This window comes from Apium graveolens, unplaced genomic scaffold (genome assembly GCF_009905375.1).
Source record: "Apium graveolens cultivar Ventura unplaced genomic scaffold, ASM990537v1 ctg7860, whole genome shotgun sequence".
Taxonomy (NCBI): Eukaryota; Viridiplantae; Streptophyta; class Magnoliopsida; order Apiales; family Apiaceae; genus Apium; species Apium graveolens.
Genome location: NW_027420690.1, coordinates 14,384 through 35,669, shown reverse-complemented (window position 1 = coordinate 35,669; position 21,286 = coordinate 14,384). Strand labels below are relative to the sequence as shown.

The 21,286-nt window shown below is 31.0% G+C and overlaps 1 protein-coding gene and 2 long non-coding RNA genes across 5 annotated transcripts; all 3 read right to left on the bottom strand.

Moving 5' to 3' along the window:
• Positions 1-3: 3 nt before the first annotated feature.
• Positions 4-514, bottom strand: LOC141704447 (uncharacterized). Its single transcript, XR_012567960.1, has 3 exons — positions 446-514; positions 174-292; positions 4-74 (listed from the first exon to the last, which is right to left on the bottom strand). It is a non-coding gene; the product is annotated as an uncharacterized LOC141704447 (long non-coding RNA).
• Positions 515-4,212: 3,698 nt separating this feature from the next.
• On the bottom strand, positions 4,213-6,161 carry LOC141704444 (uncharacterized). Its single transcript, XM_074507682.1, has 6 exons — positions 5,955-6,161; positions 5,599-5,865; positions 5,036-5,197; positions 4,851-4,952; positions 4,693-4,759; positions 4,213-4,607 (listed from the first exon to the last, which is right to left on the bottom strand). Exons 3-6 carry the CDS (start codon positions 5,182-5,184, stop codon positions 4,461-4,463), a joined length of 465 nt encoding a protein of 154 aa, XP_074363783.1. The 5' UTR covers positions 5,185-5,197; positions 5,599-5,865; positions 5,955-6,161; the 3' UTR covers positions 4,213-4,460.
• Positions 6,162-11,763: 5,602 nt separating this feature from the next.
• On the bottom strand, positions 11,764-18,006 carry LOC141704445 (uncharacterized). 3 transcript variants are annotated; one of them, XR_012567959.1, is made up of 5 exons: positions 17,626-18,006; positions 16,651-17,291; positions 16,268-16,397; positions 15,630-16,197; positions 11,764-11,971 (listed from the first exon to the last, which is right to left on the bottom strand). It is a non-coding gene; the product is annotated as an uncharacterized LOC141704445 (long non-coding RNA). The 3 variants fall into 3 exon arrangements; XR_012567958.1 differs by having other exon boundaries at positions 15,630-16,397; positions 16,651-16,705; positions 17,112-17,291; XR_012567957.1 differs by having other exon boundaries at positions 15,630-16,397.
• Between the last annotated feature and the right edge of the window lie 3,280 nt (positions 18,007-21,286).

Genomic DNA, 21,286 nt, shown 5'->3' with positions numbered 1-21,286 from the left:
CCCAACGACCAGTCTCCTCCTGGAGTCATGGATTGGGATCCAGACCCCATTTGTGCAGGCATTAGTGGTGTGAACTGCTTATCACCTTAGAAATTAGGTTGTTTGGTATAATAATAACTCCTAATAAAATAAAATATAAAGCTTTCATATTTTAAATAATACAAAAATATTACCAGAGATTGATTTTGGTTCATGGAATCAAATTCTATTTCAGCCGCATTTGGGTGCTTGGCTGATGGGGCACCACATGATTCTCCCCCCATAGAAATTTTCTTTGACATTATCTCTGAAGCTGCAAAAATGAAATGATGGCAGTACATACAAAATATAAGGAAATGAATATGATATATCTTGTTATAAACGTTAATCAATCTAAATAAAAATAATGTTCCAAATCAATTATGCATATGTTCACTGATATCATTGATTAACTAAATTAGCTTACAGCTTTAAGAAATGCAAAGAAAAAGTATAGAGAGAGCTTGAGGGCTAAAAAAACAAGGGAGTGTTTTAATTGAATCTTGGTCAAATGTATGTATATAGGATGTAGGAAGGTTCTAGAATTAGTAATTTAGTATTTTTTTAGTAATTGGTTGTTAGGTGGACTTTTATTATAAATACCTAGTTATAAAATCCTCTAATTATTGCAATGATTGGTCCTCTACTTGTTTTCTAAGGATTTAGTGATGTGTAAGTTTCTAAGTAGAAACAGGGAATTAAAATATCCAAAAATAAATTAATTCTTACAAGTTTAATATAAAAAAATTTCTTTTCATTTAATTGGATGTTGAATGTGTAAGAAAATTTATTATATTTAACAATTAAATTATTTTTTCTAGTTTTTACATGTGAAAAATATCTAAAATTAACTTTGGAAAAATAATTAAAATAAATATGATTTTGTATATATAAGTTTGAATGACATTTTTTTCAAAAAGAAATGTTTAAATGACATTTTTGTAACAATAGAGTTAACCCCTATATTTACAAATAAAATCTTAATTTTGAGTGTCTAATTTGTAATAAAATTTGTAATAAAAGAGCTAGGATTTTGGATAATTATTAATATGAGTATCTAATTTGTATTCTTGTTTGGTCAAAAACAATTCTTATAATGTTTACAAATTATCTCCCAAAGTAGATTATAGTCATACAATTCACATATCAATCTCGCCATATAATAAATTAATTGAGTTTATCATATACTAGAATTACAACTCCTCTCCGTATTTGTTTTAACCCCTAAAAATTCAATTAGAAGTTAGCTAGTGCTCTAGTTGTATAAAGCGCTCAATGACATATTAACGATAATAAGAATATCACAATACAGTAAAATAAACTTATTAAGTCAACGAATATTACCCAACTCTTGGATAAAGGAATCAGTAATTCATTATAAGTGAAACAAAATATATATTAAGATCGGAAATCATGAGTAAAAATTTATGTACAAAGAATACAACTTTAAAGTTGCTTTCAAATCTTGATGAATCCATTTACTTCTTCTTCGAATCTCCCTCTCAAACTCCTTATCTCCCTTCTCTCAAGAATACGCCTATATATATTCAATACTCTAATATGTAATGGTCCTTTATACAATATGTAAAAATATAATATGATTAAGAGTTTTAACGTTTTTTTCCCGAGATAAATTGGATTCTGATTGTAAATTTGTAGGTTGTCTTCCAGGCCTAATTCTCGGCTGCTCAAGTTGGATTATTGATGTTGGACCACTTCTAAAACCTTGATATTTATGCTAGCTTCGCATGGGCGATAAGATTTCCTAATTGTGATCTTTAGATTTCGAGTTAGGGCCCAAACTATGTTGTATGTGCATGGAACCCACGAAATCCAAATTTGCTTATAATTCAAGTCCAAATAAGACAAATTTCATCTAAAGTTGGACTTCTTAATTTCCTTTAATAAAATAATCAACACTAATTAATAATACAGAAATAAATATATAATTTTATATATATGAGAATAAATCCTTTAAAATATATATATAAATAGACACTCTATCAATAATCCACACACTTAATATTTTGCACATCCTCGTGCAAATTAATATATAATACTACTAACTAATTCTACTTTCATATGGTGATCTCGGATGCATTTGAGATATGCAACAAACTCTTTAAACCTTAAGATAGCCCTAGTTGACGAGTAAGGTGTCGTGGGGGCCTATAGTGAATGTACCACAAATCTAAATGAGTGACAATATAAATGATCTCAAATATAAAAGTTTATGCCAAGTCAAATATAGCCCTCAGCTCATGCACCGAGTTTAGATATATCAAGCTCACACACAATATTACCATATAGTTAACAAAAGTACAAAATATGCGTGCGTGCTTAGTTTGATAAAATGCACTTTAATGAACCAAGAACAAAGATACACAAGTTTAAATATGACAAGTCATGTGACTTAATAGCTCCCAAGTTGATAACTAGAATAGATCTTAAACACTTCGTTACTTACCATCAGCCATTGTTCAAGTTTAGCAAGGGATATTTATGTCTTTCTTTATTTCTACAACATGACAACAATATGTACGTATGATATTTTTTGTGCTCGGTCTAAGGTTCGGTGTCTCCTTAGTGTAAGCGAGTTACGACCTACATAAGACTTTATCGACCATATTATACACACATAGATATTAGGTGGTTTAATTAATTATGCAATGGTCGAGATCCCTAAAGATTTATGCAGTAATGCCCATGTAGTGAGTGTTAAGTTAGCAATCCCATACCATAAAAAGGATTTAGATTACTAGGCACAAAGTCCCCTCAAACTTAATTATTCGATTATTAACGAGCTCAACCTAGTCAAGTATACCACAATTTTTGGTGAGTAATTTATTGCTACTATTCATACATTTATATATTTTTCTCTTTTTTTATAATTTTTTTCTTGACATTATACACTATAGCTCGCCCAAACTTAAGCCTTTACATACTAAGCTCAAAAAATAGAATAGTCAAAATTATAATCATTAACAAGATTCTACCCCTCAAGAAACATACATATCTAGGTCTGAATTTCAGAGCACAATAATAATGTGTTAAGAAATAATTAAGCTCTGCACAAGTGATACTAGGCATGTAACATCTTTAGAATGTGATCTTACCAAAATTTAGTCAACAACAAGGTACACATAGTATCATTATTAGTCACCAAATTGGACTATTGCTAGTTTGAGATCATGTTATGATTACAATCCAATCCAACTAACATATAGGTAACTATATGATGTAATACCATCTATATAAACTACACTACTAGAAAAATGCCCTTAGACATCGGTTATAAACCGATGCCTTTCTTTTTTCAAACTGATGTCTTTGCATGTGTAGAGAAAGGTAGGGGTCTTTAACATCAGTTTTTAGTCGATGTCAAAGATGTACATAGACATCGGTTTTCTTAGTAAACTGATGTATAATTAGCCCTTTATTTGAATAACATGTTAAAACTAGATTGTGAAAAACGGTATTTAGGAGGTTAAAAAGCACTATAAACATGTAACAGGGAAGAACTTTTAGTTGATAGACTTCAGATTCTTAACAAAACTGATGTCTTACTCTATATTTTACATCAGTTTATTTACTTAACTGACGTTAAACATAACTTATAACATCAGTTTTACTTGAGGAATCGATGTGAAATTTCTACTTTAACATCATTTGTGTAGGTTAAACCGATGTATATTGTTCTAGAAGATGTCAGTTTTCTTTTCATTTACTTTTATATTCTTGCACAAAGTGATGCGTTTTAACATTTTAGACATCATTTTCATCCCTATAATTTGATTTATTTTGTTAGTTTAGACATCATTTTTAGTTTAAGCAGGTGATGTGTTTTTAGTTGCTTCACGTTAGTTTTATGACAAGAACCGATGTTTGAGTTCTTTTTAAAAAAAAATAAGCCTTTGCATTTTGTCCATAAACCCAGACAAAAGCAAAAAAAATACTAAATCAACATCCGATAAACAACCAGAAATATACTAAATTAACTTTCATGTCTACAACCAAAATTCAACCACATTCTCCGACAACCAACATCTAACCATTCCGACATCCAACAAACAACCAACATCCATATATCTACAACAAAAATCTAATATAGCCATCCATATACATCTCATATTCCAACTAAAATATATACAACTTAATATATATGTCTAAATTTTACCAACATAAGAGGAACCAAAACAAGTAGCACTTCCTTCTACGTATTTAAACATACCAAATAAGAGACCACTAATGTTTGCAAAATCATATTGTTCCATTTTACTAGTTTGCAAAAATCAAGTCGGGCTTTAAAAACTTCATATCAACTCCTGGATATATTTTACAGCCTCCATTCGCACCTTGTCAAGCTCGTCCGTCATATAAGACAAACGGGTCTTGGTCGCCCACTAATTTTTAATAAATGTGTCAAGGAATTAGCACATGAATTATGTAGAACTGTTTATTTTAATAGTTAACACGTGAACTAGATATGCCTTGGTTCTAAATGTCATATCTCTATCTGAAATGATTTCTTTCATATAGTGCAGGACGATGTAGCCACATTCATGAGCACCAGGTTGTTTGAGCGATCCCTTTACAAAATAACAAAAATCAAAGTCAGAAGCGAAAAAAAAGGACTTCGCCAATCTGGATAAATAGACTAAATGCAATACTTACAGCAAGATTCTTTATTTTTGTACGCTTATTTTCCCTTCCAGTTCCTGTATTAAAATATTTTATTGCGCTACGTGATAGAATGACAAAATGTCAAAAAGTACCTAAAATAATCTAGAAGTATCTATATCAAAACTGAAACATGTACACGTAGAGATTACCTTGACAGTACTTTTTCCAACTTAGGAAAATGATGCGGTTGAGACAAAGGATTGCAAATATAGATGTCACTCTCCCATATTATGACTAAAATCCAATGTTGACTATTTTTTAAAACAAATATAATAAAGTTAGAATGTGCGGAAAAAATTACCTAAAAATTAATTGTAACAATGTAAAAATTTACCTCTCGTTATGTGACAAGAAGAATACATGATCAACATTCCCCTCTTTCAACTGATTGACCATGTAAGATTTAAAACCTTTGTTGGGGGAAAATGTAACTCCAGGATCGCAGAAGGTAAAAAGATCTAAATCATCATTCTTAGTGACCATGGTATGCAAGTAGCTAAAACAAAATAGGCTCAAAATAAGACTATGATTACGCCATATATGCCGCTATTGTAGATTGTCCGATCATGTCATACTATAAAAAGGAAATTATATTTTTATGCAAAACAAATATTGTTTTCTCTATTCCAAAGAGCTCTACACTGCACGGAATCGGTAAAGAGGACCCGGTAGCTTTCATGAATGTTTTCGCATGTTTGTATAACAAACTCAAGCAACTCGACACGTTCTTATGTGTCTTTGCCTTGTCAAATTCTTCTTCCAGGCATAGCAACTCACTTTTTACTTTTGACAAAGTTATTTCCTTATCCTTTTTATGAAATTAATTAATCAATCATTTATTAAATATAGAAACCCATTTTCTAAACATAATGTGAGAAATTATTAGCGTCAACATACCTTTTTAATTACAGATGGGAAGATTACAATGTACCGAGGCCATGTTGAATGTGAGCCAACAGTTTAACGGACCCTCTATATTTCACCACGTATGGGTACGAGAACCAAGCCTTCTTCTTGGATGTTCTCATCCACCAAAACATGAAAACATCAATATGGCATAGGCACTCCATGTATTGATTTGTTCATATCCGGGTGTTCCAAAACCATACCAAATGCAAACTTGTTCTCAATATTGTCCACATCCAGCTCACATTTTTTTGCACCCTACATTTATAAGGGAAGACATAAAATAAATAATTTTCGTAAACATGTATTGTGTGCACTATCACATATTAATACTACATGCTTCTTACCTTTGGGTCAGATGGATCTTTGTCAAAATAAATGCATTCATTGTCATCTTCAGCCTCCAATAATTCCTTCGCAACAGTTGGTTTTACACCTTCATCAAGGATTCCATGACATGATGCTGCTTTCTCAGATAAATTTGGAGAAAATTGAGTCTTTAGAGCTTGACTATGTGCCATAAATTCCTTCTTTAATGTCTTCATCTCATCATCCCTCCGTCGATCACGGTACATCAAATTAGCCTTTATAATTCTTATTTATTTCTCTGTAGGCAAATCGAAAAACAATGTTGGGGTGACGAACCCTTCAATGCCACAAACTCGTCCTAAATGCTCAAGAGTTTCCAGGGTTTGCTCTACACATCTACACCACCTAGTGGTTGAAATTCTCCATTTTCCTTCTTCTCCAGCAAGGCATCATATCAACACAAAATACGAAAACAAAAAAGAAAAATTATTTGCTTACCTTCTTGTAAAGTCTACTAAAGTATTTTACTTACAATTTTGGTATTTATTTCTTCCACTTCTTCGTCATATACCCCATCTTTTTTCTTACGGCCCTTCAACCAAAAAAATTGCCCTATCTTCCTTCTCCCCAGACTGCAACCTCTCTGCTTTTATCTGTTTAAAATATAGAAATATTTAAAATCCATGAAAAACAAACAAAAAATGCAACATTGATAGTTTCTTACTTCATCTTCTTGTAAATTAATATACCCTTTCCTCGACATGCAGTGTGGATATTTCCGCTTTTTCACCCGCTCGCTCTTATCCTTACGCGATGGCTGTAGCGAAAAACTATTTTCACTTACACCTAAAGAAAATTAAATAAAAACTAGTGGCATTTTTTTATATCCTATCTTCTCCGAAGTGTCTGTTTACAAATTTATAATATTTAAAAATTTATAAGTTTGTAATCTTCATAAATTTATAACTAATTAACTATGTTTGATGTGCTTAAATTTATTAATATGTCATATGCTAAATTCTGATCACAAAAATAATAATGTTTTTAGTTTTATTGTAGTTTTATAAATGACAACTAGTACTTCAAAGTCTTTTATCTAAATCGTACACTATTTAAGTTATATACTAAACACAATATTTTTTGAAGTCCTATTAAAAAAGATATCTTTAGAGGTTTCCTAAGCTTTTTCTTTTGTCCAACAAACGGCATAACATAGTCGGAAGTCAACATAGTTTTGAATTGCCTCCACTTCACTCCTGCCGACTTTAGCACCAAAGCCTCACATTCGGGAGGAATTTTGAATGTACTATGGAAACACTTAAAAACAGATATAACAACAATTATACATTGTCCTAAGAACATGTAAAATTTTACCTCAACATCAGACCATAAGTTGGCTTTTAATTTCCGATCCACCTTAGGCGAGCTTGCAATATCAATTGGAATCATAGTTCTAGCTAGCATCTCAATGTAGGACTGAAAGTTGTGTCTAGTATCTCCTTCAAGCTCTCCATACATATTTCATCTGACATTAATTTTCATTTCCTGAGCTTTCTTGATCACTACTTTGTACATTATTAAAATACCTCGCACAGATCCATATCTCTACTTTGAAGTTTTAATACTGGTTGCTGGTTGAGTTTTTGTTTCATTTGGTATTTCTTTTGGTCCTTCAGACTGACCACTGGCATCTTCTGCTATCTAGATTCCCTACTTCTATTTGGCTTTTTCTGCTCCTTAGCTATTGGTACAGAGTCAGCTGCTTCATTTGGTGTTTATTTTGGTCCTTCAGACTGATCGCATTGTTCTGCTACTTTGATTTGTAGAGGAAACTCATTGGCTTCATCGGCTGTTTTAGATTCACTACTATTTATGGACTTTTTCTGCTTCTTAGCTTCCATTTCAATCCTTTAATATAAAGTGCAACAAAATATTAGTACAAATATATGCAACTGATAGAAGATGCAGATAGAACATGAATAATTAAATGTAACAATATACATCCAAAAGCAACTGATATATATATATATGTGCATTAAGTGAAATGTTTAAAGTAGAAGTGCATTCATATATACAAAATGGTAACATTAAATGAAATGTTCAAATGTAATGCTTGTAAGACACATAATTAAACAAGCACACAACACAACTAAATTTAAACACAGATGAGCAGCCCAATAAACACAATCACATACATTCCATGGAGAAGTAGAAGCATTCGTATATAACACATGTTTACACATATACATTAAACGATTAAAACTTTAATAGATGATTTTGCACATATATATTAAATGTTTCATTTAATATATACATATGTTTATACGATTAAACATTTGCTACAATTATACTTGAAAAACAAAAAAAATCCTAAATTAAACAAGAACACAGAGGAATAAACAGAAAGGCGGAAGCCAACCCAACTGATATATACATATGCATATATTAAAGTAACAATTTTAGTGAAATCTTACCTAATCGAGCAAACCCAACTTCAAGATTAACAAAGCTCCAAAGACCGACCTGTAAACAAACTCGATTAAAATCGAAACATAAAATTTGAAAATAAATTCAAAAGAAACCTACTTTTCTCACACTAATCGAGGAGTCCAGACTTCTTTCAAGGCTCTTCAGCACCAATCGAGCTCGATTTATAAATTAATCGAGTTAAATTTATATAAATAGGGTTGTACAAAATAGGGATTCTAGGTAAGAGAGAGTGAGTGAGAAGATAGAAAGTGAGATATGAGAGATAAGAGAGAAGAGAGAAGAGAGACAAGGCAGTGACAGAGAAGAGAGAAGAGAGAATGAGAGAGAGAGAGAGGAGTGAATAAGAGAGAAAGGGGGGAAGGGTTTTGGTTAATGGGGGAAACTGAGAATAAAATTTTTGGTAGAGGGGGGGATTTTCTGGTGTATTAACGAGGGAAAGAAAGAAGGGGGACTTTTTTATTTTTTTAAAAAATGATTATAGACATCGGTTGCTTAAGATACTGATGTCTTACAACATTTTTAACATCGGTTTTGAAGCGACCGATGTTAAAACTGCTTTTAACATCGGTGACATTTTTAACTGATGTTAAAGGGGTGATGTCGTAGGCACTAATTCTATTAGTTCTATTTTACAAAGCTAGATTTTTTTTACATTTAAAGTCTTCAATATGTTTTGATTTTTATATATCATAGTATAACACAACTTAAACACATCCCCACACTTAAATGGGTGAATATCCTCAATGACACTAACTAATAATTCCACAATATAAAAAAATGAAACATATACTCACCTATATATAAGAATGAAATGTCGTGATTCTTGACTTATTAACTGTTGATGTAGTTATGTTGCATGAGCATGTTAATCGATTGCACAAGCATGCTACTCTAGTGTGTGATCATGCCAATGGCTTGTGTGCATGGTCGTGCTAGATGTCCAAAATATTAACATTTCGTTATTTCATATGGTGAATGAGCATGTCTAAATCAAAGATCATGCTTAAGTGCATGCATGATCATGCTTAGTCACATTCGCGTGATCATGTGAATAATAAAGAGCAACCAAGATCGCTATTGTCTATGCATGAACATGCCAAGGTGTGACGCCCTCAATCTCGGGGTTACGAAATGAGGACCCACACACCTTAATACTAAGAATAATTAAGCATAAACCCCGATAAACTAATAACAGGATCAAACATGATTAAGTTTGAGACAAAATTACAACTACCAACCAGATAATATATATTACAACCCAAAATAATATTTAATTTACCCAATTGATTCTGAATTGGAACCGACAGATAACCCATCGAATCTTTATAAACTTTCCGACTAAGTGCTTGCTCACACACAACCTGTACTGCCTGCTCTGGCATTTGGAAGCCTACAACATGGTAGGGTCCACCAGGTACACTCTTACGAGAAGTGCGCCTAAGTCTGGCCATCCTCTTGCTTAACGGCCATGGTTAGAACAAAACATAATATATGTGTATAAAACTCAACAACTAACTAAATGACATTTCTATGATGCAATAATTAATATTTATTCACAATTAATTTTAAGGCATTCTAATGAAAATCTCTAGGTGGCAGATTTCTATCTTTGGGCTAGGGAAGGTTTATGAAGAGATAATTGGGCTTTCAGGAATCAAGGTTCAAGATAAGGAGAAAACCGACATTCATCACAAATTATTAGGATCTCAAGGATCTTTCAAATGGAGAGCGAGAAATTATTGAACTCTGGGAATCAATTATATAATTGATAAAAATATCAAAATAAGAATCAGGGTTCTCAAAGCTGTATGCTAAACAATAACACAATCAACTCATTTCGAATCATTATAAACCATTTCATTTTCACAGAATCAATTTCTTAAAGCAATGTATTCAATATCTTTTATAAATTGATAGGGAACCCTTGATTGGACTACTTTAACTTTCAAAAATAATAATACGGGTGATCAGCCCGTACCGACCTCCATCTAGTCGTTAAGGTACCTATGGCATAATTTTAGCCTTAAATTGGACTAGTCTGGCTAGTCTCTTATATGACTGGACTAGTCCCACTAGTCTTTTACGTCTCAATACAATCCATCAGGAATTCATTTGGAAAACCTTGTGTTGGAAAATAAAGGTTTTACTAAATTAATTTTATCATTACCAAGAATATGAAATCATTCGGACTCTTTCAAGTCAAAAATCATTCTTAAGTTCAATTTCAGGGATTCAAAGAAATAAAATGAATCAAGACAATCAAATACAAATTATATGGTCAAGATCAAATGACAATAAGGATCATAAGTTAGGGAATCAGATCAGTCTTAGAAATTATTACAAAATAAGGTATACAAAGGAAAGATATAAGTTGTTCAAAACAATACGCAAGGGTGTTCACAAAGGTTCTTACAAGGTTAACAAGAATTCAAAGTATCCAAAGGAATCAATGGGTAATAGGGGTATAAATCAATAGGTTTCGAGTAATGGTTTAAACAATAATCAAATCAATTCGTTACAAGAACATTATCAGGGTGTTTTGAGGAACCAATAACAGGTATGGTACAAAAATCAATATCAGGGTTCACGAATCAATATCAGGTTATCACAAGTGTTATAAAAGATGAATACTCTATCATGGCATCATCAATATCTTTTCCATGCATAACTTATACAAGTAGGCAGAGTTACTTGCCTCGATTCGCTTTCCTATTTTACAAAGGTTGAACTACTGCCACACAGTACACCCTTCCCTTTCCTAGCCTGAATGTCCTCACGCTCCGAATCTACAATCCAAAATCAAAAACCCTAACTAGATTCCCATTCGATGTTCCCGGAACGATTAACAATTTCCCTTTATCACAATACTCTAAGCACTACAAGAAAAACGGCAAAATATGACCGAAAAATTTCAGTCATATTTAACTAAATATGACTGCCCGTGGTTATTTTTGATTTAATATGAACGAATTATGTGGGCCTTTTTAGGCTTGTCAGATTCAGCAAAATCGGTCATCTTTAGTTAAATATGACCGACTAAATTTGACCGTTCATTTTTGACCGAATAAATTTGACCGACTAAAATTGACTGAAAATGGTAATTAAAAATTTTTGACTTTTGATTTTAAATTTTTGATAAAATTTGAATTTCCCGCCTCTTATAAATAAATATGACAGACAGCGGTCAAATTTATAAATTTGACCGACACATTTTCAGTCATTTTGATAAATTTGACTATTTTAGTATATAGTCAAATTTATAAATATGACGACATTTGAGTTGGTGAAATTAATAAAAATGACTGATTTTGAATTGACTGTTATTAGCAAAAAAATTACAGACCATCTAGAGCAGACCAATACATCCACAATATGAATTGACTTTTAATTTTAAAAAGGAAGCTGTTAGACAGTTGTTGTATCCCAAAGGATTAGCTATTAGATGACACTATATTTTCAGTCTATAGAAAAATAACTCTACTGGTTAGCATCTTCATCTTCGTCTTCATCTTTATTGCTTTGAAATCAGTCGTTCAATTCACATTGTTGATTCTAGTACCTTGCACTAAAACATATAATCTCCATTAAGTGAAATTTACTTTATAACAAACAACATAAATGTTTAACAAATTAGAAACAAAATCAATTGTAAATTGCAGCATTTGCACAACAGGAGTAACTACAAAACCATGTATACTCTTGGCTGACAGTAAAAAAAATTGCTCAAAATAACAAACCTTAAAAAGAACAAAAAACAAATTCATACTCAACCAATATCTAACTTTAAGAATTCAACTATTTATCAGAACTTAGGCTGATCAAGAATTGTTTAATGTAGCAATAAAAACAATGATAAATTGACTCAAGTGCAAGTACGTGTGCAAGAGGAAAAACACTTTATCACGTCAATACTAAAAATATTTTACTTTATCATATCAGCATATATATATACACACACACATATATATAGTAGAACTTGATAAAAATAGAAAAGAATCACAAAACATGATTAATAAAGAAGAATCAAACAAGTGTTAACCAATTCAAACATTGTTTGTAATAATGATGTAAAGTTTGTGGGATCATTTTACACTACAAGAAAAAAAGGGTAAATTTGACAGAATAAATATGACTGCGGCTAAATTTTATCGACGGTGGTCATATTTATGGTCCACTTACATATATAATTGGTCAGACTTAAATTTCAATGTCGGCGATCAAATTTAATGTCAACCCAGCATTCTAAACCTGGTCAAGGATTAAATATGACCGATGAAAGTCAATTTTATTATCGGTCACATTTAATTAGTCATATTTAGTTTTTAACATTGCCAAAAAATTGGAGGGAAATTTCCCGCCATGCTAACCAAAATTGAGCGGCACAAATATGACTGAGGCCGGTCATATTTAGGCTTGGTCATAAAAAAATGGCGCCAAAATTCCCGCCAAAACTAAGAGATATTATCAGGAACCAAATTGACTGAAGTCGGTCATATTAAGTTTGACTGTCACCGGTCAATTTTGTTGTTTACTATTTTTTAGATATATTTTAATAATGTACTAAATTTGACTGCCTTCCGTTGCTTCGGTCGAATATACAAATATGACTGCACACGGTCAGATTTATAATTATGACCGCCCTCGGTCAAATTAAACCATTTCAGATCTGATACTTTCTGCTTATTTTTTAAAATTTCCTTTCTTTACTAAACTTTCTCCTCTCATTTTGCCTTCTTCTTCCACCATAACTCCACCCTTTGTCCACCATAACTCCACCCTTTGTCCTCATTTTTCATGAGATCTAATCAATCATCAAGTAAGTTTCATTCCTTAACTTTTGCATTTAATTAATTTTACTTTCTTAATATAGTATGGAACTATTATTTGGTTATACACATGTATATGTATTTTTGGAAATTCTTAATTTGTTGATGAAATTAGTGTTATTATTAGTTGTGAACCATGATTATAATTAATTGAACTTTTATGGTGAATATTAATGTAAATTATCATGGTTGTCAGTTTATCAATTTGTTTAATTTAAATTGATTATTTATGATCTATTCACATTTATTGTAATTTGAATTCAACTCACATCACGTATGTATAATTTGTAGATGACATACGCTCGTAGTTGGGTTGGTCGTAATCGGTACGATGATTTGAAGTATTTAACGGAAGAATACAAAGAGGGCGTGGATGAATACCATTTATTCTTTAATAGAATATCATGTAGACTTACATAGACATAACTAAATTTACTATGACATCTCCTTCAACTAATTAAACTTATAATTTTTATTTAGTGACTTCATTGTAAAACAGGACAACATCCATAGCTATTCATAACCACATCATGCGACCTACTAGTTAATGCTCTACATCGTCTAAATTCCCATCCACATACTTATTAAGGTTCTAAAATAGTTAAAATTACAAGCATATAACAACAATATTAGCAGAACAGAATAGAAAGCTAAAGCGGAAACTACTTATCTCTTTGAATATTAAGACGTTAAGAATTTAATGATGTTGAAGATAAATAGTTTTAATTGAGCTGTTTTCTACTGGATTTTAAAGAAGTTACTTCTACACTTTCTAGAAATAATGGACCTTTTATTTATTGGAAGTATGACAATTTTCGTATTTCCAGGTTCATTTACCCTAGGTATAATCCAGAGAGAAGAAAATAATATGTTATGTTCTCTTATAATGTGTCCCATGTGTTACTTCATATATTTAGGACTAATGCCTAAATATAAATTGTGCAAGTTTGTAGTTTAAATCAAGAAATGCTTGATATGTACAAAGTAAAATGTTTAAAGATGGGGTTTGACCTGGGTTCCTAGAACTTCTCATATTTTGGTTATCTTAGTTTGTTTACCGCATGTGAATCTAAATTGCAATTTCTATAGATAGTTGATACAGATTATATGTTGTATTGTAGGGTACTAGAATTGAAAAGGCTTCTTTATGTGACAGCCACTTCCATGACAACGATGAAGATGATGAAGATCAGGATGCTGAGAATTACTCCCTCCATTAGCGTGACACTCCCTGCTCTAACTAGTACTAGTAGGTTGACTTTGCCATCGAATGAACTTCTAATATCTACTATTATCATCTCTTAGATAATTATTTTGGGATATAACAACTAATTTCTCCTTGGTAGCTAACTTTTTGGGACATAAACTTATGTGTTATGTCTCCTTTTGGGTTAACTTTTTGGGATTGAATAATCAATTTCCCAGCCTAGCTTAACTTGTTGAGCTATTAGATGTCAAACTTTTTACAATATATTGGCATGTATAACCTTTTGGATGTTTTAAGGAAGTTATTTGGATGGCACAATTTAAACTTATCTTTATATTATTTGAGTTTTTGTTTATTTTCGGAGATTGTGGATCGTATATACAGGTTATGGATATACTGGTTCACAGGGCCGGTTTTTTTAAAATAATTGAATGTTAAATTTGGCCGTTTTTCGTCACATTTAGCATACCAATATTTCATGTAATAATTATATTTGACTAATATTAGTCATATTTGTTTTTTAAATTTGATCGAAATCAGTCATTTTTATTAATTCGGCTAACACAAACGGAGTCATATTTACAATTTAGACCAAAAAATAACCTAGTCAAATTTATAAAATTGACTGGTGATAAGTCGGACAAATTTATAAATTTGACCGTTGGTCGTGGTATTTTGTGACTAGAGGCGGGAAATTCAATTTTTACAAAAATTTTGAAGTCAAAGGTCAAAATATAAAAATGACGGATTGAATTCAATTTTAGGCGGTCAAATTTAGTTGGTCATATTTGAGCGGTCATATTTAGTCGGTCGGATTTAATTAAATTTGACTGATTTCACTAAATTTGACAGTCTAAAAAAGACCGACACATTTCGGTCATATTTAACTAAATACGACCGCTAGAGGTCAAATTTGATTAAATATGACTGGAAAATTTTGATCATATTTAGCCATTTTTCTTGTAGTGTGAGCAACTTACTATTTTCATTTTAGTGATATAAACAGATGGTTTCTTTACAGGTAAGAAACTTTTAATAATAGGTAAGAAATAAGAATAATTATTGCAATATTGATGGGAAAAATAATGGCCAACCTCATGCACATGAATTAATTTAAAGGACTTCATAAAGTTTTGTAAAACATCTTAGGAAAAGGTCTCAGCAGTAAAGTTTAAATCCACAAGACAAACCTGTGAAACAATATGCATATTTGCCCATTGTGGACCAATTTTCCTCTAAGGCACTTCAAGTTATTGACAGAGACATTTTAAACTGAGTAAATCTGCACCAAAGAAGAATTATTATTATGCTCAAAACATATTCCGACGAATGACGTATCTCACGAATAGAATCTTCTGGCAAATTTGGAAAATGCTTCAATTTACGGTGTAATACATAATAATGCCCTTGTAAAAAAGGAGGACACTCTAATATTATCGGATCGTAATACAGGGCCCACTAAGGAGTTGTTTAATCCCATATACATTCTTGTAAAATGACACTATAATGCATTCATATTTCTAAAAAAGTCTCGGGATATAAAATTTGCTAAAAGAACGGCACTAATATGGCTAAACAGCGATGAGGAAAACATAAAAGAATCTAATATAGGAAAAAGAACGACTCTCTTGTGTTGTCAAGAAAAACCTAGCAGTAAATTAAAAAATCTACAAGTCAATCATCCAAAAAAAATAATAAGTGTAAATATGTTTTATCTTGCCAAAACAATTGAGTGCATTCCCAGCCTTTCTCCCAGTCCTGGAGCATGATGAGCTTGTCATCAGACGCTGACAAAACATATGGAAGGTTTGGATGCAGATTCAATTACCTGATGTAGTCTGTGTTTTTTTCAAATTCTTTAATCTTATCATATTTGTTATAGTTGTATACGTGAATCATTTTGTTATCGGCTCCAACTACAAACCAATCTTTTCTAGGTATACAATTTGCACATCTAACTGCAAACAATCATATAAAATCACAGTTAGTCTTGTAATCCATCATAAACTAGTAAAAAAACTCAGGATAATAAATTTAAATCATCAAGATACAAGGAGTGATGTAAATGTACCTAGCATTTCAGTAGTTTAAGGGACTTCTCTATTTTATATAATATTAAAGATAAATTAAGCAGGCATTTCAAATACATGCTTGTATTTTAAAATATGAAACAGAGACATAACTAATCAAAACATAAAAACATCAACTTACTTGGTACTTGTAGATCCAAATTAACACAGTTCGCGAGTATAAACTCAGTGGTTCCCTGCACAAAGAATATCAGATTGTGGAAGCAGGAGTGGATGTCCTATAATTTAAATATTTGTTCTCTGACGGAACAAATTGAGTTATTTCCACCCCTATTCATCTCATCTTCTAAACACAAAACCTAGTTTTAAATGTGAGATAAACTCCAGATTTATAACATTTTCAAACAACTCGAGTTTGACTTTAATCAGGTACATAGGCTCAAATCAATTGGATAAGAAAAACTTGGACTCGAGTTATAGACTAGATTCAGTTAGATTTATTTACTACCCGGATAAGAATTATTGCACTATCGTTAAAAATATAAAAGAAATATTAGCAGGAGTTAGCTGTTCTCCTTTAAACAAGTTAACAACTTTATAATCATAATCAATCTCTGTTTGAAGCACGGCTAAATTCAATACCTGCCAACCCTATTTTCTGTCCACAATACCACAATCAAAAATTAAAATCCGACACATGATAAATTTTTTAATTCAATAAAGCCAAACAGAACAACACTAAAAATGGTATCAACTCCAAATTCTGCGTTCGTCGTGAACTGAACCAATTTAAGCCGCACTGAACATCACCTCATTATAATCCTACAATCATAACCAACATAACAATCAGCTATATTTCCGCAAATTGGTTCAGTTCCGCAAATTTTAAACATAACTATAAAATAATTAGTCAAAACACGTCGACAAAACTCACGAGTATGAAACAATCCACCCATTTCTTAAACTCCAACACAAATTTCTAGATAAAACAAAATCAAACTTAAAAATATGATCAATACTTCTTGACACAACACACGAGTAGGAATAATAATAAAGGCAGGTAGAGCGAGCTTCTTTTATTTCGTAGAAAATAAACCAAATAAGCATAAAAATTAAGAACATAAACATCAAAACAAAACCCTGAAATTGAAATTACCTTAAATCAAAGCCTTGAAATGCAAATCCCTAATTAGATGAATACCTGAAATTAAAAAAATTATAAGAGGTTTAAGGTAACATAAACATAAACAAATCAATTGAGCCTCAATTTCCTAACTTGACATGTATATCAATTGAGCCATAATTAGAAATCCAAAATCCTTATTACGTACTAGAGATCCCAAGTTGTGTCAAGAGAAAGTGACGGTGGTTCTAAGAGAGATTAACGGGAGAGATTAGCCAGAAAGAGAGGGTAGAGAGCGAACGAGAGTGGAAGTGCTGAAAGTGAGAGACGATTGAGTTACGGTATTTTGAGTCAGAGAGAGTCGATTGAGTGTGGTTGTAAGAAAATTTGGGCGGCATTAGCCCAAAAGTTTTCCTGCCCTAGTCCAAAAGTTTTCCCCGGGTCTGAGTCCAGTATACTTAAACTTCAATAAAATAATACTTAATAAATTAATAACCTCGATTAAGTAATATTTTTTTATAATCCCGACCCAGATCGTTAATATAAATTAATAATTCTCTTATTTCATAAGTTAATAATTTTTATTAAAATATATAAGTCGCATAAAATATATAAATTAATAATTTTGTCTTATATTAAAGTTATATATTTTTTTAAACTATATTTTAAAAATAAGACTATAATGTAAACTTACTTTCTTATGAAAATTTATTTGTCCATGTACTTGTATCCTTTTTAGGGAGCTTGGCGTACTCTAGACCTACAGAAAATAAGCAATATTGTTGTTTTAAGGACATCATTTAGAGTGGTTACAATAATCTTATAATCTTCCTTTTTTATCTTCTTTCCATTTTTTTATAACAGTATTAATTGTTTGTTCATATTCAACAATTATGTCACTTCTTTATTTTCGCCACAATAATAAATAACATTTTCGGTATTCATTGCATCATGATAATTAATAACATTTTTGGCATATATATTTGTAATATGTTTAAAAGAAATTAAAAATGATGTATATCGATAAATTAATAAAATTATTAATTGATTTATTGATTAATAATTTTCATTAAATAATAATTTTTTATGATCCCGGGTGTATTAATTTATCGAAGTTTACCTGTAGATAGAAAATATTTAAACTCTATTATATTAATAAATCTTGAAGTAATTATTTTAGAAAAAATTGGTACTTAAGTCAAGTGCTAAAGGCTAAAATGACTACATCTATTGTTATAATATGAGATCAAAAAGTATATTTTTGTGCTAAAATATGCCTTTTAAGTCGAATACTGGTTCTATTTTACACTAATATCTTTCCAAATTTAGTGAAGTTTTGTAGCTCTATTCCAAATTTCATTTAAAATAAAAAATATATATATTTCATTCGTAATTATATAATAATAGGGTGAGGATAGCTATAGCTATTTTAGTGCTAAATATAGTATCAACTATCCATTTATGCATTTTTAAGACAAAGTATATGCATTGAAGTATATATTTTTTATTTTGTTCCAATATTATACACAAACTATAGCTATGCATTCGACTTAATCTTATATATACTTTGTTTATTACTTACTTTTATAAATTCATATCTGTATATTTATAATGTGCTGAAAGTGAGAATCTATCGACTAAGGGTGTGATGTGAGCTTTAACATCACTATAAATTATATCGATATCGATATACCCTTTTAACATTGGTCGTGTGAACAACGGATGTCCAAGTACCGGTATCTATAATAAGAATTCTAGTAGTGCCTCCATCTAAACCGTTTTTGAATTTACTTAATAATTACCGTTATTTTTATATATGTGACAAAAAAATGCCATAATAGTCAAATTTATAATTTTATATAAAAAAATAATACATTATAATAGTTAAGATATAGTGTCTATAAATGGATTTTTTTCATGAACCCTTCAAAACTAACAAAATTAACATTCGTACAATTGGATCATTAAAATTAAAATTTGAAATTCACAAAACTAGTAACCCTTTAAATTGACAGCCTAACCTCTAAATCCAATCTTAAATCATGTATCTCATACAAACACTTTGTTGTGTATATGTTCTGTACTTGATGATTTCATGAACAAAACACCTTGGTAGATTTTACTTAGTGAAATTATGTAGCACTCGACGGATAAGGTTTATAGTCCCGACGGATGACTCAATATAGTCCCGACGGATGACTCAATATAGTCCCGATGGATGATGACTTATTATCCATCGAGTGAGTAGCTTATGTAACAAAAAGTCTGTAGCACATTTCTGCATACACATTGTTTAGAATATGTAGTAGTACTTAAGTCATGTTGACTTTAGTTAGATATGCAAAATAGGTTGATTAATTGTACATAAATGATGTCCTATAATTCTGCATAAGTGAAATGAAGTCAAGTGCATGATTGCTACCCAACAGATAAGCAACAATGAATTCGACGGATGATCAACAACCCGACGGATGATCGATAACTCGACAGATGATCATAAACCCGACGGATAAAGAATTCAAATATCTGTTGACAGTGACAACACAGTCACATGCGTCGAGTGGATGCAAATGGAATATGGTAGCCTATTCAACTGGGTTTTCGAGAACAAAGAAGCATTGCCATTTCTATTCTATTATGAAAATATTCAAAGATGCTGAAATAGAGTAATGAAGTAGCATTGTAATAGAGTAGATAGTTTTTGTTTTATTATCATGTCTCATTACTTTGTAATCTTGGTGATATATAAACCCAGAAGTAGCAACTAAGGAATTATATGAGATACAAGCAGAGAAACATTTGTAAGCAGAATTCTTAGCATTCTTAGTTGTTCAATATTTGTAAGCAGTTGTGAGCATTTTGCACACAGGGTTCTCTCGATATATATTATATATCTCTGGTGGAATCATTCAAATTCACCAGAAAGTTTTTAAAGACTCTTGTTTATAATTACTTGTGTTTTGATTCATTTAAATAACTATTCCGCATTGTGCTAATCAATTCACACTTATATATATATTCGAGTTAGAACATTTTTATTTCAAGAAAAAGTTTCAAGAATTCCATTCAACCCCCCTTCTGTAATTCTTGTCATATTGTTCAGGGACTAACACACTTGAACAATATAATGTATTGTTGATATAATTTTTACACGCGTATTACTATATGTTCATTAGTTTTTAATGTAAATATTATGTTCTCGTACTAAATTATGTTCTCGTACTAAACATTTATTTATATCATTTAAAATAAATCTTACCAGTGACTAAAATAATTCTTAATATGTTGTTTTTGTTATTAGAGTACTCCAATATTTTTTAATAATTAATAAATAATTTACTATTTATTAAAATAAATAAACAAAAATGATTTATTTAAAATTCACCACTGGCAGTCAAATTTATAAATATGACCGTCATCGGTCAAATTTGTTTTTTGATATTTTCGTTTAACCGTGGGAATTTTGGCGCCAAATGGTAAATATGACCGCGTTCAAATATGACCAACGACGGTCAAATTTACACCCCTCGGCTCGAATTTTGTTTCCTAGGCGAGAATTTTCCCTCTCTTAATTTTGGGACATAAAAAATAAATATGACCGATTAAATTTGACCGAAATTAAATTCAATTACATTTAGTCAAAATTAACTATTGACCAGTTGCAAAATAATGGTTAACTTCAAATGTGAATACT